This window comes from Microtus oregoni, unplaced genomic scaffold (assembly GCF_018167655.1).
Source record: "Microtus oregoni isolate MIOR12 unplaced genomic scaffold, Mior012 000005F_ref0000423, whole genome shotgun sequence".
NCBI lineage: Eukaryota > Metazoa > Chordata > Mammalia > Rodentia > Cricetidae > Microtus > Microtus oregoni.
The window spans coordinates 61154826-61167444 of NW_024543064.1; the positions used below are offsets into that span (position 1 = coordinate 61154826).

At 43.9% G+C, this 12619-nt stretch overlaps 1 protein-coding gene across 1 annotated transcript in view; it reads right to left on the minus strand.

The window, feature by feature from the left end:
- Adamtsl1 (ADAMTS like 1) overlaps positions 1 to 7001 on the minus strand; it is a 380631-nt gene extending 373630 nt beyond the window's left edge. The window contains exon 1 of the mRNA XM_041652363.1: positions 6899 to 7001. Coding sequence (XP_041508297.1) covers positions 6899 to 6961 — 63 coding nt within the window. The 5' untranslated portion in view covers positions 6962 to 7001. The remainder of the gene's footprint in view (positions 1 to 6898) is intronic.
- Between the last annotated feature and the right edge of the window lie 5618 nt (positions 7002 to 12619).

Sequence of the window (12619 nt, forward strand, 5' to 3'; positions counted from 1 at the left end):
GCACTGTAGCCCAATATTCATATTGCTACCTTCTGATAGCAGAGCTTCTCCATAGATGCTTGGCTCTGTTATAGTTTGCTTGTAGTTTGAATAGCCCCAACGTCCCTGTGCTTGGAAGCTTTGGGCCTAGATGGCAAGAGTAGATAATGACGTAGACCCTTACAAGACATGGCTAGAGGGAAGCCTTAAGGTCATTGTGGGTATGTAGTGAAGAGCGGCTATAGGATGCTGGGCTCCACTCCTGCTTCTGCTTGGAGAGTAAACTGTTCTCTCCACACATCCTTGCCCCTGTTGTCTGTGTCATGAGGTGATGCAACCCCTCTCCCAGAGCCTGTGCAGTGTCAGGCTCCAGAACTATGAACTAAGGAAACTTCTTACTATTAGTGGCCCCCAGGACTTTTGCTACAGTGATGGAAAGTGGTGCAGGTTGCTGCAAGAAAAAAGAAAAATACGTGAAGATAACTTGAGGTCAGGTGAACACAGGAAGTGTGTTTTGCTTTTCCCGCAGCTGGGTGAGAACATTTCTCTGTCTTTGGGAGTCTGCTTTTCTCTCTGTCAGTCGCTAAATTTCTAATTTTCTGAGCTGCTGCCACTGGGGCAACTTGAGCGTTACATCTTGGATCAGGCCCCTTAATGCCCTTTTCATTGTCTTTGCCTTGGCTCTGTGTGGCTCTCCAGCTGTAGTTTGTCTAGTGCTCTACTGTAGAGGTGAGCCCAGGGAACTCACTATAAGCCCGTGTTGCTTTCTTCATCCCATACCCAACCTCCACGTCCCTATGGAGTCTCTGGTTGAAAAGCTGGTCCACTTCTCCTGGTTACCTAGAGCACAGACACTCTCCCAGCTACTCTGCACACTCGGAGTATGCAGCGAATAACAAACTGTAAAGACTAGACCACCATTAAGATGCTGTGGCATCTTCTTAGCTCTCTTTTTCCGTATAATAAATGGAAAGAGGTATTAGCGCTTACAAGCATGCACTAGAATGCATAAAATCTAAATTTGAAGCATATGTTATTTATAAAGGTTTTGAACATATAACACATTTCTGCAAATTTTAGGATTTTCACATAACAAAGGCTACTTCCTATATTTAAATGAACATTCAGAGTGAAGGTTCCCAAGAGTGGTGTGTGGGGGGGTGACAATCCACTAAGTCATCTGGGGTCCCAGTCCTGACACTTGGTAGCCTGACCATCTTGGGAATTTATCATTTCCCTGCTTGATCCTCCACATTGGGCAAACAGATAGAGAATGCTTGGGGGATCAAGTGTGACGGGTCAGACCCAAAAGTTACTTATGACATGTTAACCATAATGACCAGAACTCAATTGAATAGCATGGTCTACACACGGGGAAGACTGAGAGATACAGGTTATCTCAGTGCAGAGTAGTGAAAATAAATTAGGTAAATTAATAACACTAGGTCCACTAAAGTGGGAGTCTATAAATACTTTGCTTTACGAAACTGTAGCGAATGTAAGTACTACATTTTCCTTATGACAAGGTTTGTGAAAGGAAAAGTACTTGAGACCTTGATGGATAAAAAAAAATATGAAATATGCAAAGTGACTCATGTTAAATGGCAACAGCAAAAGGAATTACTGTTCCATTATTTTTCATTGGGTGCCTGTACACAGCTAAGACAGAAACACAGAGTAAAAGTCTTCTCTTTTGAATTTATTATGTGCTTTTGACTTGGGCTTACTCAAAACAAAAAGATGCTTCCAGGCTCCACAATGAAAGTGAGTGTTCACGGTCTTCCTCCCTACCTGTAGGTTTCTTGCTGAGTCATTCTTACTACATGCTTGCTCATTCAAACACATTTATAGAGGGCCTGATAGCAGTAGGGGGAGTACATAGCCCAGTCTGATGTCGCTCCACAGCTTTGTAGGACAGACAAATCCAAGTCAAATAGAAGAAAGACAAGGACAGAAGCAGATGCACAGTAAAACAAGAACTACAAAGCTACCCTTTAACAGCTTTAGACATAGCAGTGAATTATAATTTTAAAGCCTCTGACACACAATTTGGAGCTGACTATATATGCAGGTATGCATTAGCGGAATATGGGACAGGGATATTCAAGCACAGAAATTATGGTATTGCTTCTAAGAAAGTTTATAATTAGCTATTGAGATATCTATTTCTTTGACAAAAATAGAGACTATTGCTGAATATAGGAGTCAGACAACCCAATTTATAATTTCTGAGTACCTAGAAGAAACAAAAGAAAGGCCAGTGGTCACTGTTGGCTACAGACTAGCCACCAGGCAACTTCTTGACATGGCCAGAAAACTTGCAACAAACTAACTGCCTTCCATGCTGGGTGCTGCAGCAAACAAAGTCCTAGTGAGAGAAAGCCGGAACAGTCAAGCTTTATTCCGCGATGCAAGTTTTAATCTTGAAGTTCGGGAACTGGGGAGATTTAGTCATTTGTTTTTGAGCTCATGGAAAGAAGGGGTTGATAGCAACAGCTTACCCAGTTAGCAGGCCGGCTCCCCACACAGCTGTGCTGGCCTATTTCAATTAGAATCCTTTCAGGCTTACATCACCTCGGTATGCCAGGCCTAAGCTGCTCAGGAGCCAGCACTGCCAATCAAGCCAAAATTCAACCACATGGTAGGGTTTTTATGATGGAGACAGAAAAATGACATAAATTTGTCTCATTCTGACTAGAACGCAAAGCTCGAGGGCAGCTCCCTGAAGAAAAGGAGCGACAGTGGCAAGGACGAAGCCGCGGTCGGGCATCTTCCTTTGTCATCTCTGTACACTCAGCCAGTGGGTTATTCATGGTGATTCAAGGGCTGCTCTCACTCCTGTCCTCATCCCGAGAGAAGGTCACGCTAAGGTCACTCGACTCAAGAGACCTCAGAAACTGCAGAGTGCGTTGGCTGAGGAAAGGGCAGGATGGGACTTAAATGATTGAACCCGAGAAAGTGTCCGTCCTGGAACCTGAGAGATACACAAATTAAAAGCAGGACTGTCATTTCACCAGAGAGACTGGGCTGTGCGCATGAAGTCAGAGGACAGAAACCGGGAGACTTGGGGCGGCAGTGGACAGAGCCTATTGGCTTTCTCAGTCAGGTCCATAAGCAGGATTCACACTTGTGTACAAAAGCATCATCTAGATGCTGTAGCACATGCAGAAAACTTGCATCTTACACCGATATAAAGCTGTACAAACCCTTACTTGAAGTCTAGAGTGTAAGAAAGAACTCAGGCCACAATTAGCTCAGAAGACTGCTTTTCACATTCTTTTATAGAAGACACCGACACGATTAACTGTCATATAAAGTGACAGACATTACTCATTTTTTTGTGACCTCTCTTTTTCTCAAGTCTTCACTATCCAAAGAAACTTCCCCAGTACAAGTTTCTTACGTAGTTCACTAGTGACCACTATTGGACATTCTTCCCTCCACTAACATGTAGTATATTGGTTCTCACAATAAATGATGCTGAGGACCTGAGCGTCAGAACCACTAAAGATGGGAACCCAAGAAGATCAGAAACTTCACAAAATGGTAAGAAATAATTTTATAATAAATGCCATTATGTCCTATAGACTTAGAAGAAAAATCCTCAGCCTTGACTTAAACATGGTATAGATATGAGCATAAAAACTAGATGGGGAGTGAGACATTCTTTAGAAGGACTTGCATATGCATAAGCATGTCATGTATGTGTGTGTGCATACACACACACTCACTCACACACTCACTCACTCTTCTGGAGCAGAGCACAATCTGTTGTAATAAGGGATTTAACATTCATTCCACAGGCTAATGGTGCTTCTCACCATCCAAGACAGATTCACTTAGATAATAGTGGAGGAGCATGCCAGACAAGCCGAAAGGAATGGGCTATTGTATTTGACTAGTTTCCATGTATAAATTAGTGTAGAGACAAGAAAGAAATTCAACAGAAAAACACATGTACTTTATTATAATTCCAAGTGTTACTCTTGCAACTCTCACAATAGTGGGGGAAGCGGGGGGGGGGGGGGGCGGGGGAAGACCTTACAGCCACTTATAAGAAACAGTAAGCGAATGCAGGCTTGATTAAATGTGTCTCTGACAGGGAGCTTTGACTTCAAGAGTGATGGACGCAAGTGTCAATGACTGGTCATGGATTTCGCTTGCCACATTTCTTGTGATCTAAACAATTGAGACAAAGGACAGGAGAGTGGGAAGATGGGAAGTGTGTCTCAGTATGTCCGGTAGAGCAAAAATGAGACCTCTTTAACAGTCTGTGAAGTGAAAAAAAAAACCAAAGTCTATAGTGACATGGTTACTGTGCATTGAGAGATGGGCAGCAAACTCAGACAGACACAAACCACACTGGGGCCTCATTTTCTCTGGAATAATGTTCTAGGAGAAAAGGGTTGTTGACAACAGCAAGGTTCTATAGCCTTCCATATTTGTTCCACATTCAAGAACCAAGTTCTGATACAGATTATTTAGCTGCCAATGAAATGAAGGCGATTTGGACCAGGCCACAACTGGGCTTGCCACCATACAGACAGGATATGCGCAGTCAGCTCTAATACTAGACAGATTCTTGTAATACACAAAACACTATAGAAATAACAAATCCTCCAATTCAATGTCTGTATCAAGCCGGAAGTTGAGCTGATGATGCCATATTTCAGTTCTAAGTAAACTACAGGCCAGGCTAAAGTTCGCTTTTTTTTTTTTAAGCCAATAATTCATTTTGACTACAAAGCCAAACAAAGCAGTTACTGACAAAGTATAATGATGGTGCATCATACTGTGTATATCTTTAAAGACCTTTATGATCTATAAAGCCTACATATCTCCGATGAAGAATATGTCTTTAATTGCTAAGCATTTGATAGCCGCAGTATAAAGTACATATAAACTTGATTTCTCATCTGTAAGATGGGCTTTAAAAGTAACTGATTTACACGGCTGTTCTGAGGAATCACTAGAATGATTTTCAAACAAGTCACCTAGTGTTTGACACCTTCACACACACACCCTGCACGGCAGGCATTACTAATGCTGGTTTTGCTCTGCACTCTGCAGCCAGTTCTTTTCTAACATAAGCTTCAAATTCACAATCACTTAAGCATACGCATAATATAAACCTGGGTATGATTTCATTCTAATTCCATAATTATTGTAATTCAAACATGTTAAATCCTTTTGAAATAAACAAACACTTTTTTTTCCCGTGTGAGTCTAATTACTTGCTGAAATTCCAATATGAATATTCAAGATAGTGGCAAGGAGTGTAATGTATTTACCAAATGAATAGAAAATCAATCTGCTGCGGAATGAGAGAGCGTTGCTTAAGTATAATGAAATTGTATTTCCACATGAAAATGAAATAGCAGGAAATGTGAACGGGTAATTTGCTTTATGATGCGAATTAATGGGAGAATGGCATACACTTTAAAAACAATCGCAAAGAAATAAAGATGAGACAAATGCATGATGTCTGCAAGTTACATATCCCATATGGAAAAAGTGAGACACCTTTCCCACACTCCTCGCTCCTCAGCCATAAAGCCCACCTCACACACCGCTCGTTCGAGTCCTCGGCATAACTAGCACCTACTACTCACGCTTACACTTCAGTTTTTGTTCAAATGTTCATGAAAATAGAAACGATTTCTAATTACAAAGCAGTAATCCAAGTTTTTAGCTACTGTGATGCAACTGATTAAGATACAACACTGTTTGAAATATTTAACTGCTGTCTGGTCACTGTATCGTATTGACCTTCCTGGAATTTTCCAATTTGTACCTAAATGGTTTGCTTCCCTACATCAAAATTCCAGTATTGATCAAATTGTCAGAATCAAAGCAGAATGCAAGATTTCTTCTCCATCGACAAAGCAATGTGTCCGCTGAGATTTTACCTTATTCTTTATCTGCTTTTCTCCCTTCTGAAGACATTCTGGCATGCCACAGTAGTGACAAGGAGAGCTAGACTCACGTTTCCTTGGAAGCAGTGTGTAAGAATTCTGGAATCAAACCTTCAGATGAGGTTTGCTAAACTGCCTGCCCAGAACACTCTGGTTTGAAAGAAATGTGTATTGCTATTAATATTTTGAGTGTAGATTTTTTGGACAGTATATGTTCATTTTCTGCCCATTGAACCAAGTCTGAGTCATAAAGGAACATTTACTTTTTGTTAAAAATGCAGTATGCGCTGATGTTCAAGAGAAGAGCCTTATCATTGACTGGAAAACAGCAGGCCAAGAAGTCATCGATCCCTAATCGCCTTCCAAAGTAGATCTGAGATCAAAGACTTTAGTCTTCAATTCATAAACACCAGCATTAACTTGTATCCATAAACGAGTGTAGTAATTATGGGCTATAATCCTAGTTGACTGCAAACAGTGTTCTCATTTCTTTTCTACACCTGGTTCAGTAGCCCTCACTATAGAGAAAAGTAATTTGTATGAGGCACCCCGGGGGAACAAGAAGCAGGCAAGCTCCTCACTGCCTGTCCTTCAGAAAATCTGCAACACCACAGTGAGTTTGATCTCAGGACGCCCGTTTCCAAATTCCATGCACACACATAACTATTATACAGTTCCCAGCACATACTCCCTGCAGTAGTAGATCCAAAAGTTTACATCCCCATACCAGTATCACTATGTACCTGTAACTAATTCCAGAAAGACCTTCACGGTTTATTTTTCTGGGAAAGTTGGAGTTCAAGTTCTCAAAGGAGTTAAGTTGTATTTTGTTTGTTGGGTTTTGTAAACCCTGCAGTTTGAAAACCACACACACACACACACACACACACACACACGCACGCACGAACACACACGCACGCACACAAACACACAAACACACTCTCCAGCAGCACCCAGACCAAGTGGCAATAGTAAGTAACATATTGAAATGAAACGGCATTTACCAGGAGTAGGAAAGCCAGAAAGAGCAGCGGTGTGCCAGGAGTTGCCCGACGGCAGCATTCCATGCTTGGACCTTTGCCGGAATCCAAATCGGACACTGGATAAGCTGCTAAGTGCTCCTCTGCCGGCTGCTGTCACATCCAGGGCTGGAGCTCACACTCCAGCCCTGCCTATCAGCTTCCATCAGCCCCGCTCACATTTCCTGAGCGAGGGTGGGTGGGTGGATGGGTGGGGGGTAAACTGAATGGAATCTCTCTAGAGCAGGCAGCCAGCCAATCAGACTCCTGCTAATCAGACATGCTGAATAACAAAGCTGGTGGGGAGTGGGGGGAGAAGAGAAAGTGAACAGCGTGAGCAGAAAAGCGGGTAAAAGACGGAAAGCCAGCGGAGAGAGCAGCTGAGTTTGGGGAGAGACACAGAGGCAGAAGAGCAAAGGCGCCAAGAGTAAGCGGGGCTGCGCTCTGAACAAACCTGGCTAGTTGCTTGGTGTGTGAGACGCGATTCTGTTTGCCATTTGCCTGGGTTGGTGTCTGTTGCTCTGGAAAGTACAGTAGCTCCCTGTGACGGTGTATTGTTCCATTCAGGAGAGAAACTTAATCCCCGTCAATATAGAACATATGCTATAAAGGGACCAAGCCCTAGCCAGGACTGAATGTGCCCTTTAAGTGTATTCCGTGAGAGCATGCTCTTCCTCTCCCATAAAGCGCCTTTTTATTTTCCCCTTTGAGTTTGGAAAAGAATACTAGAGATGGTTTTGAAAGATCCAGACTAGACCTGACAATAGCATTAGTTATTTTTTGTTTTAAGGTCTTGGTTTGAATATAGTTGGCAAAGACTTTCTTTGTGGAGTGATGATTTGAAACATCCAACATTTATGAGTTTTAAAGGTACAATTAGACTCATTGAAAGCCCCAAGTTTAGAAGAAACCCCCGAAAAAGACTTCAAAATGCTCAAATTTGGGGTGAAACAACTGCTGGGTTTTGACACCTTGCCAACTTTTAACTATCTGATTTAGCCCAGGACAGGAAAGAAAGGGCGAATTAACCCTCGACTAACCCCAAACCTTTACTGGACACCTGACTCAGGCTTTCTCAGAGTTGCTACAATGCCAAGAAGGATGAGGGTGGTACTGCTTCTTTCGCATCACTGGGGAAAGAGGGATGAGAAGCAAAGGATGAGAGGGTACTGTCTCTTTCTCCATCACTGTGGGAAGAGGGTCAGACCAGTTGACCTCTGAGGTGCAATCCAGCTTTAGGAAGTACTAATGAGCTCCAGGGTGACCACAAGGCCAAAGGAAAATGCCAGAAAGATTCTGAGCCCCCCTCATCACATCAAGGGAAGCCCGAGAGGGCCAGGAGGATTTTATTATGGTATTAGAAAAGTGCCAAGTGTCAAACAAGCCCATCTTTCCTCCTTATCGCTCAGGAACTCGTTCGGTTTGGAAAGAATAAAAGCAAATGTCTTCCCTTATTTGCACAGGAGAGGTGTTTCCTTTGCAGACCCGACAGCCCAGACATATGCAGTGGAGGGAGAGGGCACGTAGAAGGCATGTTCCCCCCTTTCATGACTAAAAACCCCCTCACTATGTAATAGGCGTGTGAACACAGGCCTGCCATGTTCATACAAAGGAGGCTTTGCAGAGAGGTGAAGAAAAGCAGGTTGCTCAGCTTTGGTTACTCCTTCCATGTGGTGTATCGATTAGAGAGGAGTTTGAAAAAAAAAACCCACTTTCAGCCTGTCATGAAAGTCTAGGGTAGCGATTCTCAACCTTCCTAATGCTGTGGCCCTTTAACACAGTTCTTTGTGCTGTGGTGACCCCAACCATTAAATTATTTCCCTGCAACTCGGTAACTGTAATTTGGCTACTGTTATGAGTTGTAATGTAAATATTTGATATGCAGGGCATCTGTGAAAGGGCCATTCGACTCCTGGAGGGCTCAGCCCACAGGTTGAGAATTACTGGTCTAGGGCAAATGAGGACTTACCTTGGTCCTCAAGACTAAACTAGGAAAGTTAACAGTACACATCGATAAACCCAGAATGTACTGGATGCTACAAGCTAAACAGTACTCACAAGTAATTGCATCTCTGTTAGATGACTATCTGAAGTCCTCATCACAAGAAAGAAAGGTTGATGGGCTGATTGACTGAAATAAACCCTTAGTCATAGTCTATGTGTTCTCTGTCTGCTAGTCTCTCTCTCTCTTCCTTCTTCCCTCCCTCCCCTTCCCTCCCTCTTGCCATCCCTCCCTGTGTGTGTGTGAGAGAGTGTGAGAGAGAGAGAAATAGACAGACACACATACACACACACACACACACACACACAGAGAGAGAGAGAGAGAGAGAGAGAGAGAGAGAGAGAGAGAGAGAAATTATGCATTCTGTTACAAGGTTTTCTCTCCTCCCTGGGCCATCAGCTGAAGAGTTCACTACAAAATAGAACATCTCACTTAGCACCACTTCCTCCCTCTTATCATGAAAACTCACTTCTTAGTGTCAAACTAGAAGGAAGAACAGGTATGGAGGAAGGAATATTAAGCTATCAGAAGTAAGGAATTCTGCAACACTGGGAATAGCAGGATGCCATTTGTAGGGAAAGAACGTTGGCATGATGGGTAAACACCACTTCTGTACTAGTCCAGATTCTTCTTTGGAACTAGTCTTCTGGGTTTGGGTGTCATGTCAGCGCCCAGCAAGATGGTCCCCTCAATGAGCCCCAGAATAACACAGCATCTTAGTCAAGACCTCGAATGCGAGTCAAACCAGTGGAGGATGCCCACCCCAGTGTCTCATGTGTGGTCACTAGACCCGCAGTACCTTCCTTCCTATGCGGAGTACCAAGAGAAAAGGGGGAAAGCAATTGCTCACTCTCCTGTTCACGGAGTACAAGGAAGACACCACACTTAGAGAAAAAAGAACAACAAAACCAAGTTGGCTTTGAGACATTGGGGAAAGTTAACAGGTAATTACTAAAGTTTCTGTGATTTTGGAGACTTCTGGGTAGTCATAGAGCTGCTACTGTCAAATACATATGAAGTTGAGGCTGAGAAAGACGACCCTCAGGCTCAACAGGGCTCAACAGGCTGTAGCCAGCCCCTCAAAACAGGGTCTTTCAACTTCAAATTCACTCATCTCGCTCTTACACACATATGTTTATATATTTCCACACTAACAGATTCCGAGGTTGGCACTGGGAGCAGGGAACTGTGGTGGACAGGAATGCTTACGGCAACGGGGAAGGAGCAGAAATGGAGACGACCAGAATTTCTTGTGCATATAGGTTACCTGACAGTGGAAAGTATCTTGTTTTAGTCTACAGCTTCTGTCTCCCAACTTCGTCACTTCTAAGAGCTTCTAAGGGCCAAGGGAAAAATAACATAAACCCTCGGCAGTGTAGATCATAGTCACGGCAGCTGGGGAAAGGCCACTTATGGCACTGAGCAGGGCGTTGGCCGCGTTCCTTTTTTCCCTCTTCAGGTATCTAAATTAAAGCCGTCTGCAAGTGTCTGTGCACAGCAGCCCCCAGAAGCTGTGGCAGCCATCAGCCAGGTTCCCGGTTCCATGCACAATATATTAGGTGAAATGAAAGCAGCAGCAAGAGCGAGTGTCAGGCCTGTCTGAAGCATCAGTCCAAACGGTATGGATTTAACAATACTTAATTTAAAAAACACCAGCTTGGACAGCGGCAAGCTGTTAACAGTCACCGTGCTTTATGGCAGGAAAGAGTGAGCTAAACTTTCGGAATTTCTCTCCCTGAGGAAAATGCCTTGCAGCTTTTGCTCCAGAGCCACCTGTCTGGTCCTTGAGGTTGGGCCTCTTTTACTTAGCCCTGCAGTAGCAGAGATGGCAGAGCATGGACCGACAGGGTGTTTCTGGAGAGTCTCAGGAACAAGGGCTTCAAAGAGCTGCGTAAGGCCTACACTGTCCCCCTTTGAAGAGGCCAGGATGGCAAACTAGGAGCAAGGCAGCCTTGTTTTTCCCTTGGGGCTATCGTGAAGGTCTTTGATATTAGTGGATAATCTAGACATCGGAAAAGAGCAAAGTGGTGGCCGAAGTCAGACGGAGGCAGTCTGCAGTTCTCAGAGGGAGGGGCTGGACTCTGAACACAGATTTCAGCTCACCCCGCATCCCTTTAGCACCAAAGCACATTCATTGCAAGTTCGGAGTCATCCTTTGCGCACAATCTGAGCAGAAACTGGCAAGGAAGGGCATGATTCTTATCTACGGCTGGAAGGAAAAAGCTCTACTCTTGTGCAATAAATAGGCTTGATAAAGTTGTGTGTTGTCCGGTGGGAACATTGAAGCCTCTAGCTCTGGCTTTTTGTCTTTCCAAAAGACTGTGGTCTGACAAACTGGCAGAGTCACGGCCATGTTTGTTGTCTTCCACGTGGCCCCTGGCACAGCCATAACAACTTTATGTCTATAAGCGAATGCAAGTCTTTTGTCAGTCTTCAGGGCAGATACATTGACTAGCCCAATATAGATGCCACTTACGAGCCTCCTTCATTTCAGCCAGGGTCTTTCTGCTCAGCAGAGGCTTCAAACTTCAAAACGATGTTTTCCAGACTCCTTTGCAGCTAAGATGTGGATCAAACTGAGATTTGCCCTCTATGAAGCTACAATAAGACCTGGAAGGAGGAACGGAGGCAGAGGCCGGTGCTTTGCTTTCACTGTTTTCAAAACCAGTCACAGAGCAACATGGTTGCAAAGTAATCACAAACTTTTTGCATCTAGAGACAAGTAAGGGACATTTATCTTACTAACTAGATCAGAGAAAGTAGACAGCCCTTGTCCCCCTTTCGTTTCCACATCTTTTGCAGTCACCAGATAACTAACTTCCTGGCTGTGGGGGAACCAGCAGTTCCCATGGTGATGAAAAGTAGACTGGGACCCCTCGGAAAACTTATATTGCGGTCTTACTCCTTGGAAATTCAAACTTTATGTTACTTAATACCTTACAACCTCACATTTCATTTAAATTGACAAGGGTGAATTCTGTTCTCTACAAGAATGCTAACTGATATATCTCCTTTGACAGAAGAGAACCCTGGAGCACAGACACGCTCACACACCCAGCAAGAAGGAAAGGCTACCTTTTGAGCTCATGAAATCTATCTCCAGCCACTGAGCTGCGTGACCTCTGTGTGGGGCAGGGGCTTCTGGGAGTACAGAGTACTGAGCAGCATCATGTCTGGTCTGCCTAGTGAGGAGGGCACAGACAGAGCATGAAGACAAAGAATCCAGAGACTTAAAGGAGATTTTTTTAAAAGCAACCCAAAAGGCAACAAAACAGAAGCCAGAGGGTGAGAGCGTGTTTCTACCCCATGCCATGCCAGCCCAGGTTATTTAGTGGGCATGTTTGCAAGTTCTGGCTCCACAATATCCTCCTAATTCATGTTCCTTCTGGGGGGACTCGGATCTGATTTGCTCTAGCGGTGTCTCCTTACACCCCCCACCCCCAAGGTCTACAATGCTGATTTCTGGCCTTGCATACTGTAAGCATGTGGCTAAAATCCTTGACACCAGCTAGCAGCAAAAGTGAATTCTGGGGATGGCTGGGATGAAACTAGCTGGTTTGGGGTCCAAGGGTTCAAATCCTAGTTGTTACCCTTATTCTTTGAAGGTCTTTTAGGAAAGAAATGTTTGAAACATCGTGATTCCAGGTGTGCGTATGTGTGTTTGCTGGTTTTGATTGTTGTGAACTTTTGAACACTGGGAAGGC